The sequence below is a fragment of the Netta rufina genome (genome assembly GCF_964035555.1).
Source record: "Netta rufina genome assembly, chromosome: 1".
Classification (NCBI taxonomy): Eukaryota; Metazoa; Chordata; class Aves; order Anseriformes; family Anatidae; genus Netta; species Netta rufina.
Window position 1 is genome coordinate 121,842,055 of NC_140123.1, and position 24,006 is coordinate 121,866,060.

Consider the following 24,006-nt stretch of genomic DNA (forward strand, 5'->3'; position numbering starts at 1 on the left):
TTCCCTGCACTGCCTGCCTGCCAAGTGGGATAGCAGCTTGACATGTCCTGTTGCCCACAGCTGCAGGACTCCTGCGTGGCAAGGAGATTGTATGAGACACAAATATTGAGCTCCCTTTGTACTGCGTTAGCTTTTCTCCTGGTTAACAGCCAGCTCGGGAACTCGCTTAATCTTACTTTTGACTTAGCTGACAGTATTGAAGATGTTATAACTGGTGTTTCCAATCCAACCTACACAGATGTTTGTCCTGAGTCAGACTTTCAGACCCATAGTGATGGGAAAATAGGGAAAAGGAATTGGCTGAAATTGCAGTGAAGCACAGTGCTGACTGAAGTATGGCCAGGTCTGTAGTGCCCCTTTTGCTCGATATCTATAATGGAAATGCTGGGGGCAGTTTGAGAGTCTCCTCTTGTCTTATTGCCAAGTCATTGATAGACTCTGTGGCACAAAGAATACAAACATACTGTTTCTCATACAGCACTAATAATTGGTTAAGGCTAACACAATCAGAGTTCAACAGACGTGGTTTTCTGTCCCACTGTGCGTGCCAGTTGCCATGGAAAGCAGGAAGCACAACCCAGGCATTTTCCTAAAGGGAAATCGCAGTCATGAAGCTGGTAGGAAAAAGAGTCAAGTTCTGAGTTCAGCTGCTGAGTAGGAAAAAAAAATAATGTATTTCATTTACCCTAATGATTCCTCTATTGTTTGGGGGGAACAAGAGCAGGCTGCACAGCAGATATGCCCAAGAAGGCTATAACCACAAGAACATCTGCCTTTTTTTACTTTTTTGGGGGATCTTTTTTACTCCACAGTAGAATAATGGACACATAATGTTTATACCCACACTACATCTCAGAGATTAAATCAATGAGGACTCTGTAAGAATCCAGAGAACCAGAAGACTTAATTCTTTTTTTTTTTTTCTTTTTTTTTTCTTTTTTATGTTTTTACTTATCCTTTATATACCGACAAAAGCGCATACATGAGGCACCAAAGGCTTCATGGTAAACTATCTTGTTCAGCTTCTCTTGTTCACTCTACAAGTGCTGGGATCCCAAAGTATTCCTGCTCCGTACTCTCTGCTGCTCTGCATTATTGCAGACAAGGCAGAATTCTGCAGGACCTGTACTAAACGGTAGGACATTCTCAGATTGGAAATGAGGAGACATTTCTTCTCAGAAAGAGCCGTCAGGCACTAGGACGGGTTGCCCAGGGAGGTGGTGGAGACACCATCCCTGGGGGTGTTCAAGGACAGAGTGGACATGGTGCTTAGGGACATGGTTTAGTGGGTGACGTTGGTAGTAGAGGGATGATTGGACCAGGTGATCCTGGAGGTCTTCCCCAACCTTAATGATTCAGTGATTTTGTGACATGACATGATTAGGTATCACTGAAGCATCAGCCTCGTAGAACTAGAAATAGTTAAAAAAAAAAAAAAAGATGAATTTTACTTGGAAATTTTAAAGTGTTGCCAATAATGGTACTTCTACAGAAGTCTCCGAGTCCTTGCCATTTTCAGAGCTGCAGAGCAGCTGTAGCCCTCATAAATTCCAGTCAGAAATATGTATGATCAAGGCCTTAACATTCACCCCCACAGTCAAAACCCAGACGAGCACAGCTTAGTGCCCTGGCCACTCACACAACAAGAGAAGGGCTCTAACTCCATGTCAGAGGAAGACAAATGCATTTACATTGCATTCATAAACCAAATCCAGGAGAAAGAAAATATTTCAAAACATCACTAGGGCACAAATCTGTTTTTATAAAAACTCCAGTTTAATCTCATGGCTGAGACCTGGCAAAACATCTTTTTTTTTTTTTTTCAACGTTGTTTTTCTTTTTTCTTTTTTTTCTTTCTTTTTTTTTTTTTTTAAGCAATAAGGCACAAAGACAGGCAAGTCCACACAGAGAACAAAGCTTAAAAAAATACAATCCATCAGGGCTAGCAGGAGAAATAATCAAAAACCAGAGCCAGCGGGATGGGGACAGTCCTTTTCACAGTGTCTGACTTCCAACCTTTCCCTTGATGTGGCAGCAAATAATGTTTCGAAGGAGACCAGTGTCTGCAAGAACAATATCCGAGGTCTGGGCTGCTGCATGGAGCCCTCAGGAAGCACTTGCCTCCTGCTGTTCTTCCTTTCCAGGCCTGTGAAAGTCCTGCTCCATCTCCAGTTGAACACAGTGGCAAGCTTTCCATTCCTTGCTTGGAGCACAAGTAGTTAACACCAAGCCTTTACATTGATTAGGAGCGAGAAAAAGCTAAACTGAATTGGGATCAGCTACAGCTTCTCCCCCAGCCCTAGAGGTTATTTTCTAGAGATGGAGAGAAGCAAGAGAGACAACTGCAAAACCTGGGCATGCCCGAAAGGGACTATGTGTTCCAGCAGATTGCTTGTTTTCAAGGACTGGGGAGAAGCTTGTGGTAGGAAGCCAAGTCAGTCTTTGCACTCTGGTCTCCCCTGATGTCATCCTTCCTCTCCCAGGACAAGATCCTGCTCAGGAAGGCAGATTCAGACCTTCTGCCCACCACAAAACAGTCAGAACTAATTAGCTTCTCTGTGGGCAGACAGCCAGTTGATCTCACACTTTCAGGGCTAGAAAAGTTGCAACATAAAACAGTTCCACGCATCAGCCCAAGTTTCACAGATGTGCAGGATTCCATTTAGACAATTCCTTCATTTTAATTACATTTCCTTTTTAATATATTTATATAAAATGTTCTTTTATATATATATATATATATATAAATTTAACACAATATTCACCACTACAGGCATTTCAGAATTCATTAGGAAAGAAAATAGACTTTGATTACACCTTTTGGACTCCAGGTGAGGGAAAATACTGCAGGGCTTTATGAATGCCCTCTGATGCAGACATATGTTCCCCTGAAGCTCTAAAGGTGAAAAAAAGAAGTGCTTCGGTCTTCCTGCAGTAATAGCATAGGATGGGCAGTCCAGAGGAATGTGGCTTATAAGGTGAGATTGCACACTCATTTCTGCTTACCCTCTCTCCAATAAGGCAGCTCCCACACAGGCTAACATTAACCACGTCCCTCCTTTCCATCAGGGGTTTCACCTCTTTGCCAGCCCAACCATTTCACACTGAGCTATGCTCCTGCACTTAACAGAAGCTGCACAAACCCACTGACGACATGCGAAAAATAAGTAAAATTAAGCCACCTCTCTCATTTCCCACCGGTAGAAGGCCACAAGCAGCAAATGCTTGTGGTACAATGTCATGATTGAGACCGAGTCCATCTGCAAGTTTAGGGGTGGCCTAAAGGGGACGGTCCTAAAGGGGATATTTAAACATCCATAGTCCCAGGGAATTAGATTTTTCTTTTAGGTCTCTGAAATGATCTTTGCAAAGCTGCAAACGATGTGATAGACTTTTTAGGAAGATCCTTTCTATAGTGCCAAGAACCATTGACTTAGATCTCACACAAACCTTCAAATACTGGGCCAAGCCCATCTCCTGTAACACTGTCCTTTCTCTCTCAATGCTTCACAGAAAAACAAACAAAACCAAGGAACAATCAGAGAAACAATATCCTTTCGTAAAACCTTGTGTTTTCAGGATCATGCTGGAGGGCAGGAGTTTGGTACTGCCCCAAATACAACTGCAAAACCCCAAACCTCAGAAAACCTTCTGGTCTCAGGTTCAATCTGCTACTGCAGGGTGGCAGGGAACAGCCTAAGGGCCCTAAAGGGAAGATGACATCAGGTCTGATCCTGGGGCTGACCACAGGAATGGCTTAGTAACGTGGGGTCTCAGGAGGTTCCAACCACACAGTCAGCACCACTCAAAAGTTGACAACTTCTCTTTCCTGGCTCTGTCCAGATATCAAGCCTTGGTTGTTGAAGCTGACTGCAACTGTAGTACCAACACAGACCCACCCTTGATCATTAGAAACTGCAGAAGTTTGGGTCTGGAGCTGGGCATAGTGATATTTGGGCAGTAAAGAAATTGCTCCCAGCTCTGCAGGATCTGGGGCCTTATCTCTGCTCTCGTGACACGAGTCCACTTGCAACCATAAAGCTATCATGATGGGCCTGCATTCTGTCCACCTGGCTAGGATCTTGGAAGTTTGATACAGCAGCTGCAGGTCAGATCTGAAATTGCAAATACAGCTCTGATCAAGCTACAAAATAGAGATCTTGTTACAGAATCTCTGCTTAATTAAAATCAAGGACCTGGATCTGAGCTCAGATTCTGAAGCACCTTTAAAAATTACAGTCTGGATACAGATTTTAGTCGAGGTCAATCTTGAATATTACACATAATTTTCTAATAATTTTCTCTTGCAGGAACTTCACCAATTATGCCAAAAGCACTATTACTAACTGGAACGCTGTTAAGAGTTGAGGCAGTGTATTATATACAAATTGCCAGACCTCATTTCTTGTTCGTAGATCAGCTTATATGAGATCAAGGAGGAAAAGAAAGAATGGTTTTAAGGTGCCAAGGTTTCATCACATTTTCTTTTTCTTTTGACACATTACTTTATGAGTTTGGCTGGCTCCATTCCAGGTGCCTTGGCAGTCGCAACTAGGAACTCAGAGAATATAAATCCCTGCCCAAAGTAAACTGTTTTATTGACGCCAAAAAAACTGGGCACCATTTCCATTACTTTTGCTCTCTGTAAAGCCTCACCACAATACCTCGTACCACACCTTCCAAAGTCATTTGCCACTACTCCAGCCACGGTGTTTAAAAGCTTTCCCATGAGGCAGTAGGAAAGCACTTGGGTGCCATCTCAACGCAACACAGAGCTGTACTATGAGGAATATGGAAAACTGGCAAACCCCTGGTTTTAATGGGAGGCTGCACAGGCATTTTACGGTCTGAGAGGAGGCTAATAGAGTTGTCATGAAGCTGGATATGCTGAACTGGCTGTCCACAGCTTGCCCAGGTAAAGCAGAGGCTGGCATCTGTGAGACAGTATGGACCCAAACAAGAATTCCAGGATTAATATTCTCCCTCAACCAAACTGACAGCATGGGCTCAGTCCTTTGCTCTGTTCCCTCCTACATTGCATTACACACAAGTGGGACGTGCAATGGGGAGGATCAAATACAGCAACTTGTTACAGGGACACGCCCTCTTGTTTTTTCACGCTCCCTTTGGATATGGCAAGATAAAATTCTGCTGAAGGTGTATTCCTTGCATCTGTGTGCCCGGAGCTTCTCAAAAGCACTCTGTCACCTCTCCCCTTTAGCAATCAAAGTGTGCAGACAAAGCAGTGAACAGACCAGGCCCTCCAGCCACAATGACACTAATTAAGTGACACGTTCATGACAGACCAAGAGCTCATGGGCTGAGCTTGTGTGTTGGGTTTTACAATTTTAAAATTACAGTACATTATGAAAGAAGCCCTAAACATACATCCACTGGGAAATTCTGACTGATACTCATTGTGGTGGCTATAGCACTTCCTACCAGATGCCCAGTTACTGCTCAAACTATAGCCCATAATACCCATCAGAGAGCCTACAGACTCGTACACCTCCACGAATGATGGGCCCTGCAAGCACCATTACAGGGACAATCTCAGCGCTGGTAGCAACACCTGTGTTCCCACCTCCTCCTAGCCACTGGTGACATTTAAATCTCAGAAACAGCATGGGCTGTACCTGCCTTTGCAATCACCCACCGTCACGTACCAGGCAACAGATGAACCTGCAGTTAACTCGGAGTTAGAGGCTTTATAAAGGAAGCTTTAATTCTATTCCCACAGCAGCTATTGCTTATATGAACATGTATTTGCCTGTAACGATAACGGCCCTTCAGGAGAGAGTTTAATTCACTTCAAATCCCCCTCAGGATATTGTTTGCGATCTGTTCTACAGTCCCACAAAGCATCCTCTTCACCATACCCTCAATCAATTTGAAAGCATTGAGGGGCAGGGAGGTGAAAGCCAGCCATGCTCTCAAAGAAACAACATAAAATCGTAAGGAACAAGAAGTTTGAAGGAGGAAGAAGCACCTGGGGACATGCCACACAGTGGCAATGAAAGACCAAGGGTCAAAGATCCATCAGTCAGGGTGCAGGAGGGCAATAGCCCAAGGACATGCAGATCAGAAGATCCTCTTGGTTTTCTCTGCTGTAGGTAGTGTGGAGCACAGCTGGAGATAGTTACAGAGGTGTCACCTGGCTTTAAGCAATGATGAAAATAGTTGATACTGGCCTTTGTTATGACTGTGTCTTCACTTCCATTGATAGCAGCCTGAGAAGTCTCTGTCAATGGACACTCATTCTCCAGCCACACAAATCTTGCCTGCCAAAGGAAGGTGTGGCTGAGCACAAAAAATCTCATGATCAGGACTTGGAAGACTGACAGAACAACTGGGCGTTTCCAGTCCAGCTTTCATTCCACCTTACACATGGTGGAAAGATGTTATCTTTGATGCAGGAGAAAAGCTGGAGGCAGTGCCCTCAGGTTGCATGTTTGCCACTGGAACATCCTTGTGTAGCTCACACCCTTTGTCACTTGCTTGTGCCAGCTTCACCTTCCTCTTCAGCTATCCCCGGCTTCCTACACTGTTTTCTTACACTCTCCAAACAAGACAGCAAGACAGCAGAGACAGACAGCCATGGTCCTTCAATAGCTGCTGGGAAAATACAGAAAGAGGTCCCAAGCATCTAAACTTACCTCCTCAGCAGATGTTTTGCCCCTGCACCCCACCCCGGGCTGCAGTTTCCCCCCACTCTATTTTTTCAGTTATTCTGAGATTTACTTTTCCTTTTTTTTTTTTTTTTTTTTTTTTTTCTGTTTCCTGTAGAGAGGATGAGGCTTCCACAGGGCTTGTTAGATAACAAGAATGAGGAAAGGCAAGTTCCTTGGGACTGGTTTACAAAAAAGCAAGACAGTGAGGGACTACAAAGGGATGAGAAAGGGAAGGAAAAGCAAGACAAAAAGACTGTGAGCAAAATGCTTCACAGGAAACGGTAAAAGATTTGGGTCCTCCTTGCACAAAACAGTTACAACAACAGCAAAATGGAAAGAGTTGGTCTTGGTGTAGACACTGCCATCCCATCCACCACAGAAAAGGAGTAAGGGAGGCTGTTGCTATTCAATCTGCCTCCCACTTCGTCCATCCAGAATCACAGAGCGCCTCTGTGGCTGATAAAAGCAGCTGGTAGAAGTCTCCAGTCTCTGGCCATTCTTGGGGATGGTCATTTTGTTCCTCAGCGTCACCCCCTCGGGCGTTGTCCTCGAAGTCTCAGACAGATCGCCACAGATGGGGCTCGAAGAGGTGGTCTGAGTGGGGCTCCTTATGGGTGATAACAGCACCCTGGAGTCTGCTGAAGATGAGGGGTGGTCCATAATGGGGAAAGGGGGGCTGAAGAGAATCAGACTCTGGGGCCTCCCGGGCCTAGATCTATAGGAAGGCTTGGAGAACCCCGACGGCCTCTCCATCTTTGAGGACTGTGGGTTATCTTCAGCCGTCTCCCCCTCCGAAGTGCGCTTTCGGCGCAGAACAGGGGCATCCAGGCCAGGGTTATGGTTGGATTGAGATGGCTCCAGTGAAGATCCCAGGCTGCTGTGCCAAGGGCAGGCTGAGTCCTTTTGAGCTGGGTCACTGTTCTCTTTCTCCGCCTTGGCTTTCTTCTCTGTCTGCGGGCTCTTGGGGGGCTCCAGGTGGCCCCATGCCACCCGCTGAGTCTGTCTGCCAGCCTGCTTAGCTTCTGCCTCCTTCTTCTCTGCTGGGGGAGCAGCATTTTGAGCCTGCAGGGGTTGGGGGATCTGGGTGTACTGAATCTTCGGCGGTATCACAGGCACGGCTCTAGCCTGGCACATCTTAATCATGAAGGAGGTTCTCACCGCCGACACGCTGACAGGGGCAGAGTTACGACGGCCGGTGGTGGCATGGGCCACAGCCAGGTAATCCAAGTCCAGATCCACGTGGGCGTTGAAAGGAGATCCCCAGGGAACACCTTTACCCACAGCAGGGCAGGCAGTTGGCAGGGATGGCACAGAGTCACTGCTTTTCACTTCCTTCTGCCCACAGAGGTGGTGCCCAGTGGCAGAGGGCAAGGCCAGGCTCTCAAAAGTGAAGAAATCTGGGGCTGGAAGGAGTGTATCCAAGTTGAGGGACGACGGCCTAGTCTTCACTTTACGAGGTGTTTCTTCACCTTTATTACTCAGACCTGATTCAGTGGCAGAGCACAATGCTTTGGTAACAGCATCTCCTCCCAGGGCAGTGTCTTGAGATATGGGCAACTCCTCCTTTGTGTTCTTTGTCTCTAAAGAACACTCTGGGGTATTTGGGTACGACAAAGACAGCTCGAGCTTTGAGCTCCAAGGGTTTTCTTTGCTTGCGTCCACTTTTTTCTCCTCTGGTTCTGAAAGAGGGATTCTGGAGGGTTCTTCTTGCTTAGCTGGTGTTTCCTCCCTGTCATGGGGATACCTCAGCTCTTCAGGTTTCAGAGGTTCTTCTGGAAGACTTGTGCTATTCTCATCTTGCTTAGCTCTGCCCAAACCAGAGGGGAAGATGGGCTGTGTTTTGGGCAGCTCACAAGACGCTGGCAAGATGTCACTGCAAGGTTGCTGCTGCTCAGGGGCATCTATGAAAGGGAATGGGATAGTCCACAGACTCATCACCGTGTCTTTACTATCCAGGGAGAGGCTGCGACTGAATCGTGGTCTAAGAGAAAGGCCTGTCTCTGATCTCTGACTCTGTGGCTGAAACTCTGGTATTGTCTTCTCTTGAATGTCCTTAAAGGTGGGGGAGTGGAGGGGGCTCGTGACCCACTGATGATCCTCCCATGGCTCCACAAGTTCTAAGCTCTGCACGTTGTCTGTCCAGGTATCCTCGTCATCCTGCTCACCAGCTTCATGAGTTCTGCTAACAGCATTGCCCTCCTTCAGCTCCTGGATTCCAGCTCCACTCAGCTCCTTGGAGGAGAATGCATCCCTTCCATCAGCAGGCATTATCTCAGGCTTCTCCCTCTGAGTATGAACTCTGGTATGACCCTCACTTTCCTTCTGCAGCTTGCAAGTGCTATCTTTTTCTTTCTCTGGATCTGAGCAGGCTCCTTTGGAAAGAGAAAATGTATCTGTTGGGGGAACCTCATTAATTTCTGGTTGACTATGAAGCTTCCAGTCCAGGGGAGGAGTGAGACATTCACTCATGCTGTCCTCCACCACTGGGTGGTGGTTCTTTGGTATGGCTGCACCAGTCGGGACAGTACCCGGTTTGGGTAGGGCTGGAGCACAGCTCTGCTGTGCAGCCACATCAGACTGGCAGCTGTGGTGGCTGTCTGGTCGTTCCACTTTGCTGACACCAAATAAAGGCACCTGAGCTGTGGTCTGTGGTGTCCCACATGCAGATTTCTGCTCAGACAGGGTTGGGCTTTGCCCTGGGCCAGAGGAAAAGCTATTTGTTTGTGCTGAAGAAGAGTCAGAAATTGGGCCTGTCTTGGGGACAGCTGCTGGCAAGATCAAGAGCTCTTCTTCAGGTTCGATGATTTTCAGTTCATGCTGTATCTCTGGCCACAGCGGTTCTAGAAGAGCATTCACAGGGTCCTCCTCAGTCTGAAAAACAGAAGAAATGCCATGATCAGACAGCTCACAACTTACCAGTAAATATGCTTCTGTTTTCCTCATACAGCCCTCTTAGGACAGAGTGGCTCCTGGACAAGCATATTCATGGGTACAGAAACACACACACACACTGCCACTAATCCACTGAAGGAAATACTTCTACAAACAAGTAGGTATATGAAGAAGGTCTGTGATGCAGCCAGAATGAGGCCTGGGAGGATGCACTTGGAAGAGTGAGGTGAATGAGGAGCTGGAATGCCTCAGCCCATTTCTCAGCTCTTCCCATTCACTTGTCCTCGCCAGAGGTTCTGCACTCTGAAATTGCACTCTAACTGGAACAAATAATCTGTTTAAGAATATATGCCAACAGATCTTTGAATAGATGTCCAGAGAGGAGTATATCCGTAAGAAACTTAGTGAAAAAGCTCTGGTAGAGATACAGAGGAGATAGGGGAAAAAAAAAAATTAAAAGTGTCTAGAGAATGGAATGAAAATGAAAGGTTCAGGCTGTACAGATCAACAAAATGGGACAGCAAAAATAGAAGAGGATTTCAGAGACCCTGGGTCAAAAGGATCAGACACCTGGACCGTCTCACATTTGGAGAGTCTCACAGCAGACAGATTGTACTGACTGCAGGCATAGTTACAGAAAGAGAAAACGAAGAAGAGACAGTCGGTTGTTGCATAAAGCTAAATCACCAAATGCTCATAGGAGCAGAAGTGAAACTAATACATGGTCAATTCTTGACCCTGCTTAGCCTAGGCCATGGACTGAGCTTTCATGCCTATGGACGGACACACAATGAAATTTTGAACAGCCTCCCGGTCACCACCATGACATTGCCCCCCATCTTTTTTTCTCACAGCTTCTTCCTTACCGCGTCCCTTAAGCGTGGCGCCTCCTCTGGCTTAGCCTTCTGGGTATCCTGCTGGCCACAGCTGCCTTCTGGGGAGATGTCCTTCATCTTGAGTGGCCCTTGCTCTGCCTTGCCTGCAGGGAGCAGCCCTGCATGAATCTCTGAGGCTGGAGTTTGCTCCAAGGTGGGACTTTGCTCTGAGGATTGCTGGAGGCTGCTGCTGCTGCTGGTGCTGCTGCTCTGCCCACATAACATCTCCTGATTTTCTGCTGCGGGCTGTGCAGTTTCTAACGTCTCGGGTTTCCTGGCTGCCACCAGCTCCTCAGGGTGAGAGCCTGGATCAGAAACACAAATGAACTTTGTAACGACTTGTGACCGAAAGCATGTGCCTGGCAGTGCTCCCTGAAATGAAGCAGTGCAATTTTGGCCCAGCGAGAACAAAGAAAGCTGCAGAGCTTCCTCTGGGCAGAACAGGGCGTTGCTGTGAGGACAGCCACCTCCCCAGCCCCAGTATTCGTCTGCAGCTGCCAACGCCAGCCCTGGCACTGCTTGGCCTCTTTCCTGCCATGAGATCAGGCTGGTGCCACCTCCACGCCACTGCAGCCAAGCATCAGGGTACCACCAGTAGCCCAACATGGGCTCCACACAGCTCTCCGCAACACGCCTTTACCTCGGGCTGCTCCCGTTGGCAGAAGAGGTCCTGGTGGCTTCTCCTTCTTCTCTGGGGCCAGCTCCATCCTCGTGTGGCTCCCCGCTTCCAGGGCCGAGGGGCTGGGGCTCTCGGGCACTAGGGCAGACAGCTCCTCCAGGCTGGAGAGGGAAGGCTTGTCCTTGGCGGGCACGCGGCACGGGGTGCTGTTGGTGCTGATGACTGCGGACACCCGGAGTGGGACAGAGACAGCGAAGGGCTCTGAGATGTTCAGGGCTTTCCTCTGGTGCCGTGGGGAGGCCTCCAAGGGGAAGAGGCTGCTGGGAAAGCCCGACTTGGCAGCTGTTTCGGAGGTGTAGAACATGCGGCTGCCTTTGGGGCAAGTCTGCTCGTTTTCAGTGTCCTCTGCTGCTCGGAAGACCTTCAGCTGCTCAGGGGGTGATTTTGCCTGTGGTGTCCGGCAAGGAGCTTTGTCTCCACTCAGCTCTGAGCTTCCTTTTGCCCCCATGGCAGATCCTTCCCGCTCCCACTCATTCTCCTTGCTGAGGTCGTATGAGCTGCCTGTGCCTCCGGTCCGCATTTTCATCACCGGGACGAAAAACCCTCCAGTAGTCACCGCCCGTTTGAATCTGCTCTTTTCATCCTCCCCTAGAGGAGGGAAGACACAAGGCAGTCAGTGGGAAGCAAAGCACTAGCAGCAGCCTTTCTCTGCAAGGAGCCCATGTTCATGCCTCCAGGAACGGCTCCTGCCCTTGGTGAACACCCACATTTCCTCAGAGGGATGGGGACTGTCACCCTGGGACTCCTTCAAACTGGGCAGGCAGGGCTGAATGGGATGCCCTCCACTGGAAATCATCCAGGACTTTTATTAGAGGCCACTCTCAATCCGAGGCAGCCAAGTCTAGGGCTAGCACACATTGCCCACAGAGATCATAGCTCAGGGCTTTCTTGGTTTGTTGCAAGTATTTTTAATTGCTTTATACTTTTTATTGTAAAAGGGGACTTTGCACCCAGCAGAATAACCAAGAATGAAATCAAGGCAATCCCACTGCTAATAAAGATGCAGCTAGGCACAGTGATAATTCTCAGGTGCACGCACAAACAAAAAAGATGCAGTTCAAGGTTAAAAATGCATGCACAGAAGGGTGAGGGCACTTGTGAGCAGCTGTGGCATAAGCACATGAGGATATACAACATGGTGAGATAAGAAAAGACACAGACCACAGCATATATGCAAGCTTGGGGAAGAGCTGAGAGGGCAGAGGTGCAGCATAGGCAGTTGATGTCTCACCTTCCACTGGCAGGGAACACAGTGAGTCCATGCTCTTCGCGGGCCGAATGGTTGCTTTTTCTGTGGAAAATGAGTTTTAGAAACAGGCTTCAGATCCCGCAGCTTTGCAGGCTTCAGCCCATAAAGAACAAAGGCTGAATATAGACAGACATGCCAGACAGACATCAAAGTTATTTTCCGTTTCCGAGCGTTCCCCCTCTGCATCTACACCATGCTGCTTATTACCCACAACACTTGTCCCCACAGCTGGGGATCCACTAGTGCTAACAACAGCTTTGCACCTGCCAGACATGTGGAGAGCTATACTTAACTCAGCCAGTCAACACCATCTTCTCTCCGTAGCAGTTTGACATCCCCGTCTTGTGCCATTGCCCTCCCCGATCATGCCAGGTTGTTGCTTGTGGGGACTTTTTAACTAAACTGGCATAAAGGTCTTCCCACTTCTCATTCTTTGGAGTAAGTGTTGGGTTATTTTCATGTTCCATTCCCATATTCTTGCTTGTAAGAGCATACCCAGCCTCCAGCAAGCATAGCAGGAAATTTATGTGGTCAGTAAGCCACTTATTCCCTGGTCATCCTCACTGGACTTACTTGTCCAAAAATGATCTGCCATTTGTCACCAAACACTCTACAGGTCTGTTCCTGAGAGGTTTTGGAAGCATGTGACTGTTACTGCTCTGAAAGGGGAGATGGAGGGGAAAGTAGCTGGCAAGAACAGCAAGTTAGTTTCTGGCAGCACCAAAAAGGATCCTGGGAGCTCTGGAAAACGTCTGGGAGCAAACTTTGCTGTTTACGATGGTGCACAAAGTAGGCAGAAAGTGAGCAGGCTTGTTGGACTTTATTTGTTTATATAATTGAGGCTTCTGGGACTTTCACATGAGCACGGGAGAAACTCCAGCTACCTTTCGCATTTATATGGAGTCCTGGCTACCTTTCACATTTATAGGGCATGATGTCTTGAGCACCAGCTCTGCATTCCCAGAGGAACAGAATTCAAGCTGCAGAGCTCACATTTTATGTGACTTGCAGACTTGTGTGCATGGACACAAACCGTGATAAAGCATGTGCTGAGTTTCAACAGCAAGTTCATCTGTTTCCCCACATTATGCTGTAAGCAGAGAGTACACAAAAATACAACATGGCAGCGCTAAAGCATTGCTTCTCCAAAGCACTGCTCTGATGCCTAAATCTCTGCATGGTTCTGCATTTTTATGTCCTGCTGGTGAAAATGTGCAACCTCCTGTCACTCAGTACTGTGCTTGGAACAAAGGCTCAGCCCTGACAATCACTGGGCTCCAAACATTCCCAGGAAACCCTGGGCTAGTACTATTTTGGGACAGAGTATTCCTTATCAAAGTGAGAAGGTGATCCCATGATCAAAATAGGATGGCGAGCTATTTTGAGGTCTGCCATGGACACTCTGTGTGAGGCCATCTGTACATGTAAAACACAGGGGGAAGGCAGGTGTCCAAAGAAAGTTGGATTCAGCATTTGGCTTCACACTTATCTTAGATCCAAAGACTGCCTCTCTTATACATGGTTGGCAGCATTCTATAATGTTGGCAACACTAACCATTTTAAGTCTTGCAATGTTTGGTAGCATTCCTTCAAACACCAACTCCTAGAATCATGAGGTTATCTTAAAAATTGCAAGTTCATCTTGTTTTGAATAAGCAAATCATGATTATTCTAAAGCTATCTCTATGATTTTTAGGTCTTGAGTCATCATTTCTGAACACTTGGAATTGGCACTCCTAGGTAATTTTCTAGGAAGCACAGAGCTTAAGATATTGCAGCTCAGGAGAATCTAGAATTTAGGATTACAGTCAGGAGGAAAGACATCTTCTCCCTTGTAAATGTTGCAAAAGTAATCACTTTCCTCAACATACTGAGAGCCAGGAGCCATAGGAACTCCTTGTTTTTCACAAAGACACTGAACACAGTTGGTTCTTTAACGCCCTTTGGTAGAAGGACAGCCGCTCACCCAGTGCTGTGAAAGGAATGTAAGGAGTTGGCTGGGTTGGAAGAGTGGACTAATCCAGCCCAATATGCCACATAGCATTTCCTAGTCCCCAGGCTCGACAGCTGGGCAGTGGGAGCCTGTTTATCACATACCAAAATGGAATATTTGCTGTAGCTGCCTGGCATAACATCCTTAAGGGTGCTTCTTGCCATCACATGAAAATAAGATGTCCATGAAACCAGGAAAAACATGATTCCATTAAACTGTCTCAAGTCTAATGGCATTAGTGTCACATGGATACAGGTTGCTAATGCTATCAATGCTCCAGGAGAAATTCTGGAGAGAAATATATAACTGAAAAGTGTGTTCTTACCAGAGAGTTTCTGTGCCCTTACGAAGACACTCCCATTTCGACTCAATTTAGACTTTGATTCTGAGCCAGAACGGCCCAAGTTAAATATCGACTTCCATTTCTTGGACTTGGTAGATAACTTTCTCCTGGAACAACAAAAAAAAAGAGCTCAGGAGATTACCAAAATTTACCTTTTTGTTTTCTTCAGAATCCCGTAAAAGCCTCTGAACTCTTTCTCCTGAACACTTCGCTTCTTTTCCTCTAACATCTCTTTTAATTTTAGTATATGCAAGGCATCACTACACGAACATCTCTCCCTTATCTGCAAGTGATTTATCTGTACTGCTGATTTAACTATGTCAAGGATGGAAAGACACCTGAGCCAACTCTCCACAGAGTTGGCTTTGGCATCACTCTACAGCAACTGTGATTGACTGAGTGATCAACCATGCCTGCCTCCAGAAAGGAGGCGTTTCTGGGGCTAGAACCATCTTGTAACACAGTAAAGAAATAATTGCCTTTTAGATAGGTTTTAATGACAGTATGCAAGATAAATTCCATAGAACTGATGGAATGTGAGCTATTGCCTGGTGCACAAAGCTATCCTTTAAAGTCCTCATGATTTATAGTTTTTATGAATTTGCAAAAATAAAAGGATCTGTTAATACAAATGGCTATTAGTGCTTCTCAGGTCAATCTGAATTTAATCATGAGTGTTGATCATATGCTAGTATAATGTAATAACTGAAAGGAGGAGGCTTAAGGGAATTAAATCAATTTCTTGTAAATGTCAGAGGAAGTGGGATGCCAGTTCCCTGTGTCTTTTCAGAAAGCCCGGCTTTAAACAGAAGGAAACTGCTGTTTTGGAAGCCAATTTTCTTCTATGAATGTTATTGCATGAAACTCTGTTTCAGTTCCTTTACATACCCATTCTGACTCCTCCTTCAATCTTCAAGAGCAAGACCATTTTACCACCCTGTCTCAGTCTCCAAAATGTGTTTCCTACCCATTCTCATAGTTCTGCTTTTCTTTCAGATCAGTGCTCAAAAGAGCACAAATCAGTCCTACCAAGAGGATTAACATCTTAGTGATAGGACTGTTCTCTTCAAGTGAGAAAGGAAAAGGAACTGTAGACAGGCAATACACTTTTTTGTTTTAAACTGGTTATCTTCTTGCCAGTATTCTATTAGACAGCTCATTTTTCCTTTAATATATCAAGTGTGAAGAAATACCTTTGCTACAGTGCTTTATGGGTCAGTAGATTAATGAGTCTCCTGCTGCAGAGGCTATAATCTCTCAGAACAAGGCAGTCAAGCAGACATATATTAGCAGATAGATAGACCAATAGATAAATAATTAGGCTGGGCACCAGTGCCAACAACTGCAGCAGTGTACGCTGAAATTGGACTCTTGTCAGCATAGGTGCCACTATGTAAATATCTCATAGTGCTGGAGAAATTTCGCCTTGCTGCTTGGCTGTGAGCACAGAGGAAGGTGGAGAAGGATGAAGTGGAGTAGGTCAGTACCACCAGGCGTGCTATGGGCAAGCTACCAGCAGGTGGAACTCGTAGGAGAGCAGTGTCTGGACCTGCTCCTTGCCCAGCCCTCGTTTAGCCAAGCCTTGAACTCACACAAGGTCGCAAAGACAATTAATTCCTCCTGCAGGGTGTTCTGCCCTAATGGAGGGACGAGGACTAGTGCAGCTATGAATCCAGCAACTGAAAAGATCCTCAGGAGCAGCTGTGCCTCTTGAGAAGAATATGCAATTTTCTCTCAATGGTGGCTGTAAATTCATGTGTGCAGGTGTGCGGCTTTCACACTAAGAGAAGTCTCAATCCTAATCATGCTGGGGAACCTGCTCCTTTTGCTCACACTTTACACTCCTCTTGGCACTTACTTGCTGTCAGGGAGGTCAACAACTGTGTGGAAGAGGGAGCCGGTTACAGGGACAATCTCAGGCAAGCTGTTCTCTCTCCTCTCCTTCCTAGCAGGGTGGGAGGCTGACAGGCTCCGTGCCTGCGCTTCTTCCAGGCTCACCAGCTTCATCGGCAGGGAGGCCGAGGGGAGTGACAGATTTCTCACAATTGGTGCGTTCTCTGAAAAGCAAGAAAGTACATTCCAGCCCCGGGGTGAGGAGAGACGAGAGCAAGAGCTTTGTGTCTTTATTTGACTGGAACAACTCCTGCGGAGGGGGAAAAGGAGCAGCACGTGCAGAGAGAGAGAGGCTTTTGTCAGATAAGCCTTCCATCTCCCCAGCAACCTTATCCATCTGAGTGCATTCCCAGCAGGGGCCACACTTGCCAGCCAAAGGCTGCTTTACACAGGCTTGCTGTCCCTGCTGTAGATGCGTTGGTGTTAAAGAGGCGTCCCTGAAAAACACCAGGATGCATACGTTCTCCTCCCTCCCCAGGTTTTGGAGCAGCTGAGTCCCCTGTCCAAGCCTAATTCTCCCTCTCACTTCCACATCTTTCTCCTTGTCTTGTTCTAGGAAGGGGGACCGCTCTAAAAACCTCCATTACTGTACCTTCCCTTCAGGGCTACAGGGAGTACCTGCAGTACATACAAAAGGCTTGGAATTTGCTAATTGATGTGTTTCTGTACTGCTGGTGACAGTAAGGACACAGTTTCTCACTCCCTGCCTTCTGCTGGGGCAGAAACATGGGCATAGAAGTGGCACCCACACCAGCACAGCAGTTCGAGGAGGGCACCATGCGGGAACCGCAGGCTCCAGGGATAGCCAGCAAGGAAAAGTGGATGGGATGAGTTGACACAGGGCAGGAGAGCAGAAGCATGGTTACTCCATCACTTCTGCAGGTGCCTTCCCAGTGTGTATAATGTGTATAACAGGAAGACACATACTGCTGAAATGATGTGAGATCACTGCGGTTCCAAGCCCTCTCACTTCTCTGCCTTATAAGAATTTTGACAGCAAATCTGTCACTAAATAAAAAAAAAAATCAGCATCTCCCAAGTCTGTTGATTTCCCAGTAAAAATAAATCAATCACTTCCCATAGGACACCTCCAAGAACAACAGAGAAATTTGTAAAACACAAGCATAACTTTTATCTTGGGAGTGTGGTCTCCAAGTTGGATGGATACAACAGCTGACAGAACTGAGAGAGTGACTGAAGCGCTTAGAGAGAAAACTTAGGCCCAAACTGAGAAGCTAGTTGGGTGGTCTTCCTTCTGAAGAAGGGGTTAAGCTAGGTGAGATCATGTGAACAATGAGCCTTGGGGCTATCTAGGAGCACACTGGAGGAGGCTAGTACCCAGAGATGTTGGAGATGAGGATGGGGAGGACTAGGGTAGCGAAGGATTGGGATCAAGATGTATTTAGGGGAGTGTGAGAGCTTTCTAAGTGTTGATGCTTTTGAAATATCGGTGGAAGGGGATACAGTTAGAGCTGTAGTACAGGGCAAGTGACAAATAGGGTGTCTTGGGGAGGTTGTTACCGATGTTCTCTGCAGAGCTGGCTTTTCTGTTTTTGCTGAAGATCTGATCCACGTGATTCAGGATGAACTCTATCACCAACTGCTGGACTCGCACCTCCAGGAAAGCTGCATCCCCGTTGCAGCCAACAGCCTCTATCTCCTTTGACCTGCACCAGGAAAGAGGTTTACTAGTAGCCAGAATTATTGTCACATGAGGCCTTTGGGAATGAGGAACTGGCTTTTTTCCTGCAAGACTTGGAACAGGGATGTTTTGGCCTCCCTTGCTGCATCTCTTGCTTTCCTTTTATCACCAAGCCCTCACCTTCTCTCTGCCTTTTCACTCTTTTAAAAATCTGTTTCCATTTTCTCTCTCACCTTTGTTATTTCTTTCCTGCCTGTGTTATTTTCCCTCCTTCCCTTTTACATTCTTTAGCAGTAGATAAAACTGACTCTCAAACTGCTCTCTTTTCTTCATCTTTGGTCCTCCTTTATCTCTTTCAAAGTTGGGCCTGAAAGGCAACACACGAGCCTTCAAGCACTGCTTCCAGATCCCTATGCAATGCTTCAATCATCTCTCCAAGGAGAGTTTGAATGAAATCCCTCAGAAACCTGCTCGTGTTCTCCCCATGCCAGATTTGCCAATGTTCTGCTGTGTGTCCCAGTAGGCTCTTCACTGCCCCCTGCACTCTCACATTCTCACTCTTGCTCTCAGCAAAGAAACATTCCTTATCTTGACATGCCAAAGTGTTGCTGAAGAAATTATCTCTGGGCAATGGATCCTTTGTAAAGTTAATGACTGGTGTGTTAGATAATAGCTTGGGGCATTGCCAAGAGGATAACCATGTAAGGAGACTGCAATTGCATTGCTTGCTCCTTTCTTATCCTCCCTGGGACTTGCACTTACAATAGATTGCAAGAGGAAACAGACTTCAGTTTTTTTTGACAAGGACAGATGCTGGCATGAAAACGTCTCAGTAGTAAAGGCCCACTTTGTGATGTTCAGTAGAGTAAACATCTGAATCATTTTCAGAACCTGTTCTGCCTTTGTTGTGATTTGCCTTTAGCTCTCTTGCCAATGTCCCTCTGGCCTGCCCTGCAGCCTCCTCTCAGCCCCCCCAGCTCCTGGCTCCCTACACCAGCTTTGTCAATGTCCCTCTCCTGCCCAGCAGGCCTTATCTGGACTGCCCCTGCATAGCTCAATCCTCTCAACACACAGGTATGGGATAGGTGGGGAAGGCGACTTCACCAAAATAAAAAACATTTCAATATAAAATTTTTAGACAAAATGTTTTCTTGTTCTGCCTGGCTCTACAACATATTAGACAAACTTCTGCCTGCACCTTATCTGGGCCTCTTCCCAGACAAGTGACCAGCAAATCAACCAAAATCTACCTGGTGGTCTTGTGATCTGACACTAGCTGCCATCCTAAGTCCATCGAGCTCATTTCACTTATGGTGTAGCAGACCCGGATACAAGACAGGCCTGTGATATTATTACCCTGTTTTCTTCCCTTCCAAGCCCTGCCATCTCTCACCGCATAGCTGCAGAAGCACTGGCACTGTCAGAAATGTCATTTCCGTTCCACAGTGATGAGCTAACTCGTCATTTTTAAATCAATGTGCTCAACTTACAAATAACAGCTTTATTTCTGAAGAAAAAAAAAAAAAAAAAAAAAAAAAGAAGAAGAAGAAGAAGAAGCAAAACCACAAGTTTCCTTGGATGCTGGCAGTAAAACCTCAGATTATTCAACCTGGAAGAATTTTTTCTCATTTTAAAAGCTGCTTGCTCTGCTCTAGCACTCCCTTTAGTTGTTCTGTTTTTTCCTGCCTATGTTTTTCCCTCAGTGGATGTGTCTCTAGGCTCAGGTGCTGATGCTCTCCGTGGAGCTCAACATGGTGCTTGGGCTGGGAGGACTCTACTGTACCTGAGGAGATTGGGAGCCCACACCAAGGCCAGGTTTCTGGTGTGCATGTTGGTCATGTTGCTGAAGGAGGCCAGGTGAGTCAGGTGCTTGATCAGGTATTCCAGCGTTCTGCAGTGGTTTCACAGGAATAGAGAGAAAATCGTCAGGTCCCTCATCGTGCACATGGTTATGTCTCCCATGAGGGCTGCTCCTTGCAGCCTGAAGTGTGAGACCCACCGGTGGGCTCTCCCTTCCACTCAGGTGACCAATGCTTGTCTACAGGGACAGCAGGTCTCGGGCTCAGCCTGGAGCTCAGAGTTGTCCCCTCCTCAAGGAGGGCAGCGTCTGCACAACAGGCCCCATCGAACTGAGGATTTACAGAGCCAGGATTTTGATGGGATGGCAGTGAATCCCTGAACATCCTTGCTCTGGGATGGCCAAGGGTGGGACACAAACAAATCAATCCTTAGCATGATGGGTGCAAAGGAGATGGCAGCTGGGTAGGAGAAAGGGTTGGACCCTGCAAAGTCTAAGAGCTTAGCTCGTGCTTAAGTGCCTCCAGCAGATAATCTGCTTCTCACCACACCCAGTACACTGGCTAAGGGTGCCATGGTGGTCATACCCAGGGAGGAGGAGGATAGACCGAGGCAGGGAGAGCCTGTTTAATGATGGCTTGTTCAATGACATTTACATGCCAGATAAATTGTTGCCAGATTTGGAAACAGTGAGTCAGCTTTGGGGAATTAATTTCTGGAAATGAACTCTATTGCTGTTTCAAGCAACGTTGCCTGATGGTGACAGCCACCACCCCGTTCCTCAGAGCCTTGATGGACACATTCTCACCTGTAATGTGATGGTGGGAGCTCCTGGATGACATTTTGTATTCGTGCCAACTGCTCGTCCTCAGGGAAGCGTGATACTGCTTCCTGTGGAGATAGAAGGAAACAGTCCACCCTGGCGACAGACTTAGGGGAAAAGGAAGAGGGATAAGGAAGGTCACACGAGACAGCCTGTCTCTGAGGGAATGCTCTCTTGTTACCTTGCAGAGATATTGGTAGGAGAAGTTGATTTGTGTTCCCAGCACACCAGAGATTTGCTGTGCTGTTATTTCATGTATTGGTACATCTTCCCCACACCTTGAGACAGGGTGGTTAATGTTTTGAGGGGAGGGAGGGTTGAAAACTGAAAGCTTCAATTAGGAATTATGTTTTTGTGTGTGTGTGTGTGTGTGTGTGTTTTTCCTTCATTTAACAAGGATAGTGATGAGTAAATTAGAAATAGAGAGGAAAGAGAGAAGTGAAAATATCGAAAAATTAAAAAGATGAATGAATGAAAATGTCCCTTCCCCAAAACTGTGTTAAAATAAAACAGGTCTTTCAAGCCCAGTGTAATAAAAAAGGGTTGGATGTGCATACTTTACATTCATTAAAATAAGCCATATGTGTCTGTCATATAAAGATAACTAGAAGTAGTCTGTGTGAGTTTGCCTCTTTTATGGTGGGAGAAGCCTTAAAAAATCACTGTCCTGGTAGGTTAATAAGTTCCTATACTCAAGGTTAGACAAGGTTAGACAGAACCGAGGTTATACATCTTGGTCTTGATCAAGTGCCTCTGGAGCAAAAGCTTAAAAAGCCATGATAAGCTTTTGTCTGCATTCCTAGGAGTTTACTGCATTGGTATCCATCTGTTCAGCTATTCCCTTTCAGTTTTTGTGCTGGGGGAGGGCAAACCACCAGCGACTTCAAACAATGCATGACTGTCTGGGAACCTCCTGCCTACCCTGCTGCCACTGGAGTTTGGAGTGAGTTCAAAGAAAGATGCTGGGACCCACGCTGCCAGCAGCAGCTTTGCCTACAGACAGACGTCAGCACTGCTAGGAAAGGAGAGGAAGGAAATAACCCGTCCCAAACCACCCGCCGCTTAAACACCATCAACCTGAAATTACGAGTTACAACAACAGAAGCATCTTCTTGTCCTTGCAGTCCCTATGACATCCCCACTAACGATGCTGTCGTCTCTGTTGAGGTCCCTGCCCTTTTCCCTGCAGACCATTTCTCATGTACAACCAACAGTAAGCCAAATCTAGCTAGCTTCAAGGTCAGAGATGAATACGAATATATTTTATTCCCTAAGACTGGGAATTAAGATCTATGCCCTCGAGCTTGAACTTACTCATTGGTGTCACAGCAAAGAAAAATGAGTGAGCTCACTAGTTGGGTATATGTGAGATGTGGATGCATTTCTTTTGCCCAAATTAAAGGTAGGTTAACGTCTTATACTACATTTTACCATAAATACAGCAGTGGGCCAACTGCTTATCCTTGTCACAAGCCCACACTCATACAAATGCCCAAACATTGCCATCTCCAGAGGCCAGGAATCCAGCCTTGCAGTGCCACAGATGGGGGCCACGTCACAACACTGCCAACAGCAGTACAAATCCTCCATGACCTGCATTGCCCTCACAGGCAGCTGCACATGTGCATGAATCAGGTCTCTGCCAAGGAGAGCAATCCACAGCAGCAGTGTGCCAGGCCGCCTGTTGCAAAACACCTGAATTGCAAATGACAAGCCCTTGTGAATTGAAAAGAGCTGGCTGTACGCTTCATTTCCAACTATAAGCAGGAAACAAGATTGTTCTGAGATTTGAGAAAGTGATGCTAACTTTCCCCTTGTTTTCATTGTTATTCGGCTGACACAATGCCTTGGTGAGGAGGAAGGACCAAGCAGAGGACCCCTTCTGAGGTATGTGACTCATCAGGAGGTTTAGGGGCAGCTCTTTCACTGCAACAAATAGGAATATTAAAACGTTTGAAATCAATCCTTTAAAAACAAACAAACAAACAAACAAAAAACACTATTACATTCAGCCTAGAAATCCTAAAAACAAGAATTCTCACAGTCTTCATACAAGGTTTCCAGTTCAATGGCCTTACCCAAAGATGAAGAAAGAGAGGAATGCAAATTTTAATTAGTGTATCTAAAACATTATATTTCAACTGGATTGTACACGGAATTTTCTCTCCTGATTTGTGCTGATTTTTATTCCTACATTTAACTTCCAGTTCTCAAAGACCTAATGCTTAGACAGCAAGTGAATACCAGACTTTCTGAGGTCGTGACCCATTCAAACCTCCACACCACATTTCTGACCCACACATGTTGTGCTTTTGAAATCTGAGGACCTTTCCAACTTCAGAATTAGAACAGCAAAATACAGAATCCAAGGAAGAACCAGTAACTCCGTTTATTATATGTCCGCTAATCACAGCATGAATTCCAGTTGTTTATATTTTCATCTCACAAACAGGAAAAGAGCACTCTGAGGATGGTAGAAGGTAGGTATCTAAAACAATTTAAAATCATGGATTTTGTTTTTTTTTTTGTAACTCTGATGGTGATTCCAGGAGTGTACAATTCACAAAAGCCTCAAATAACAACTGGAACTGAGACCAGAGAGAGAAGGTAGGCTTGGCCTCCTACAACTGATTTGTCCTGAAGGACCATCCACCCCTAAGCCCAGGTTGGAAGGAGCCAAGTAGAGTCAATTTACCTATTCCATAAAACAAGCAGCCAGCACCAGAATACTGGATGGAAAACTGGGGAGCTTGAGAGGACACCATGCTGCAAAGGTTGACGGCCTATGAGGTCGTGACTGGGATGTTACAACCATGAATGATGACCAAAAGGCCGATCCCTCTTTAGTCATTAAGAATTTGACTTTCCTTAGCCACAAATGCCTGAATCACTCTGGTGACTCAATGTGGAGCCTATCCCATCTCAGAAGCAACTCCGAGTGAGTCAGTCTGGGATTAGCATGCATCCTTTACTCCTACTAGCGCTCTTCTGCTCAGGCACAGCTGCCACCATTCCCTGCTCAGACACCCCACACACACGCACGCTCCTATAGCGCTTTTTCTGCTCCTTGGGGATTTGGTCTTTTTTATTTCTTTCCTCCCTGTATCTGACTGTGTTTCCTGTCAGCTGGGTTACCCATTATAAATCTC

General features: G+C 46.4%; 1 protein-coding gene across 1 annotated transcript in view; it reads right to left on the bottom strand.

Moving 5' to 3' along the window:
• Window positions 1–1,833: 1,833 nt before the first annotated feature.
• ARHGAP31 (Rho GTPase activating protein 31) overlaps window positions 1,834–24,006 on the bottom strand; it is a 58,628-nt gene continuing 36,455 nt past the window's right edge. Inside the window, exons 4-12 of the mRNA XM_084297940.1 lie at window positions 20,843–20,925; window positions 20,021–20,128; window positions 18,117–18,262; window positions 16,561–16,759; window positions 14,685–14,809; window positions 12,349–12,408; window positions 11,079–11,705; window positions 10,430–10,743; window positions 1,834–9,542 (exon numbers count right to left, since the gene is read on the bottom strand). Of these exons, the coding sequence (XP_084154066.1) occupies window positions 7,074–9,542; window positions 10,430–10,743; window positions 11,079–11,705; window positions 12,349–12,408; window positions 14,685–14,809; window positions 16,561–16,759; window positions 18,117–18,262; window positions 20,021–20,128; window positions 20,843–20,925 (4,131 nt within the window). The 3' untranslated portion in view covers window positions 1,834–7,073. The remainder of the gene's footprint in view (window positions 9,543–10,429; window positions 10,744–11,078; window positions 11,706–12,348; window positions 12,409–14,684; window positions 14,810–16,560; window positions 16,760–18,116; window positions 18,263–20,020; window positions 20,129–20,842; window positions 20,926–24,006) is intronic.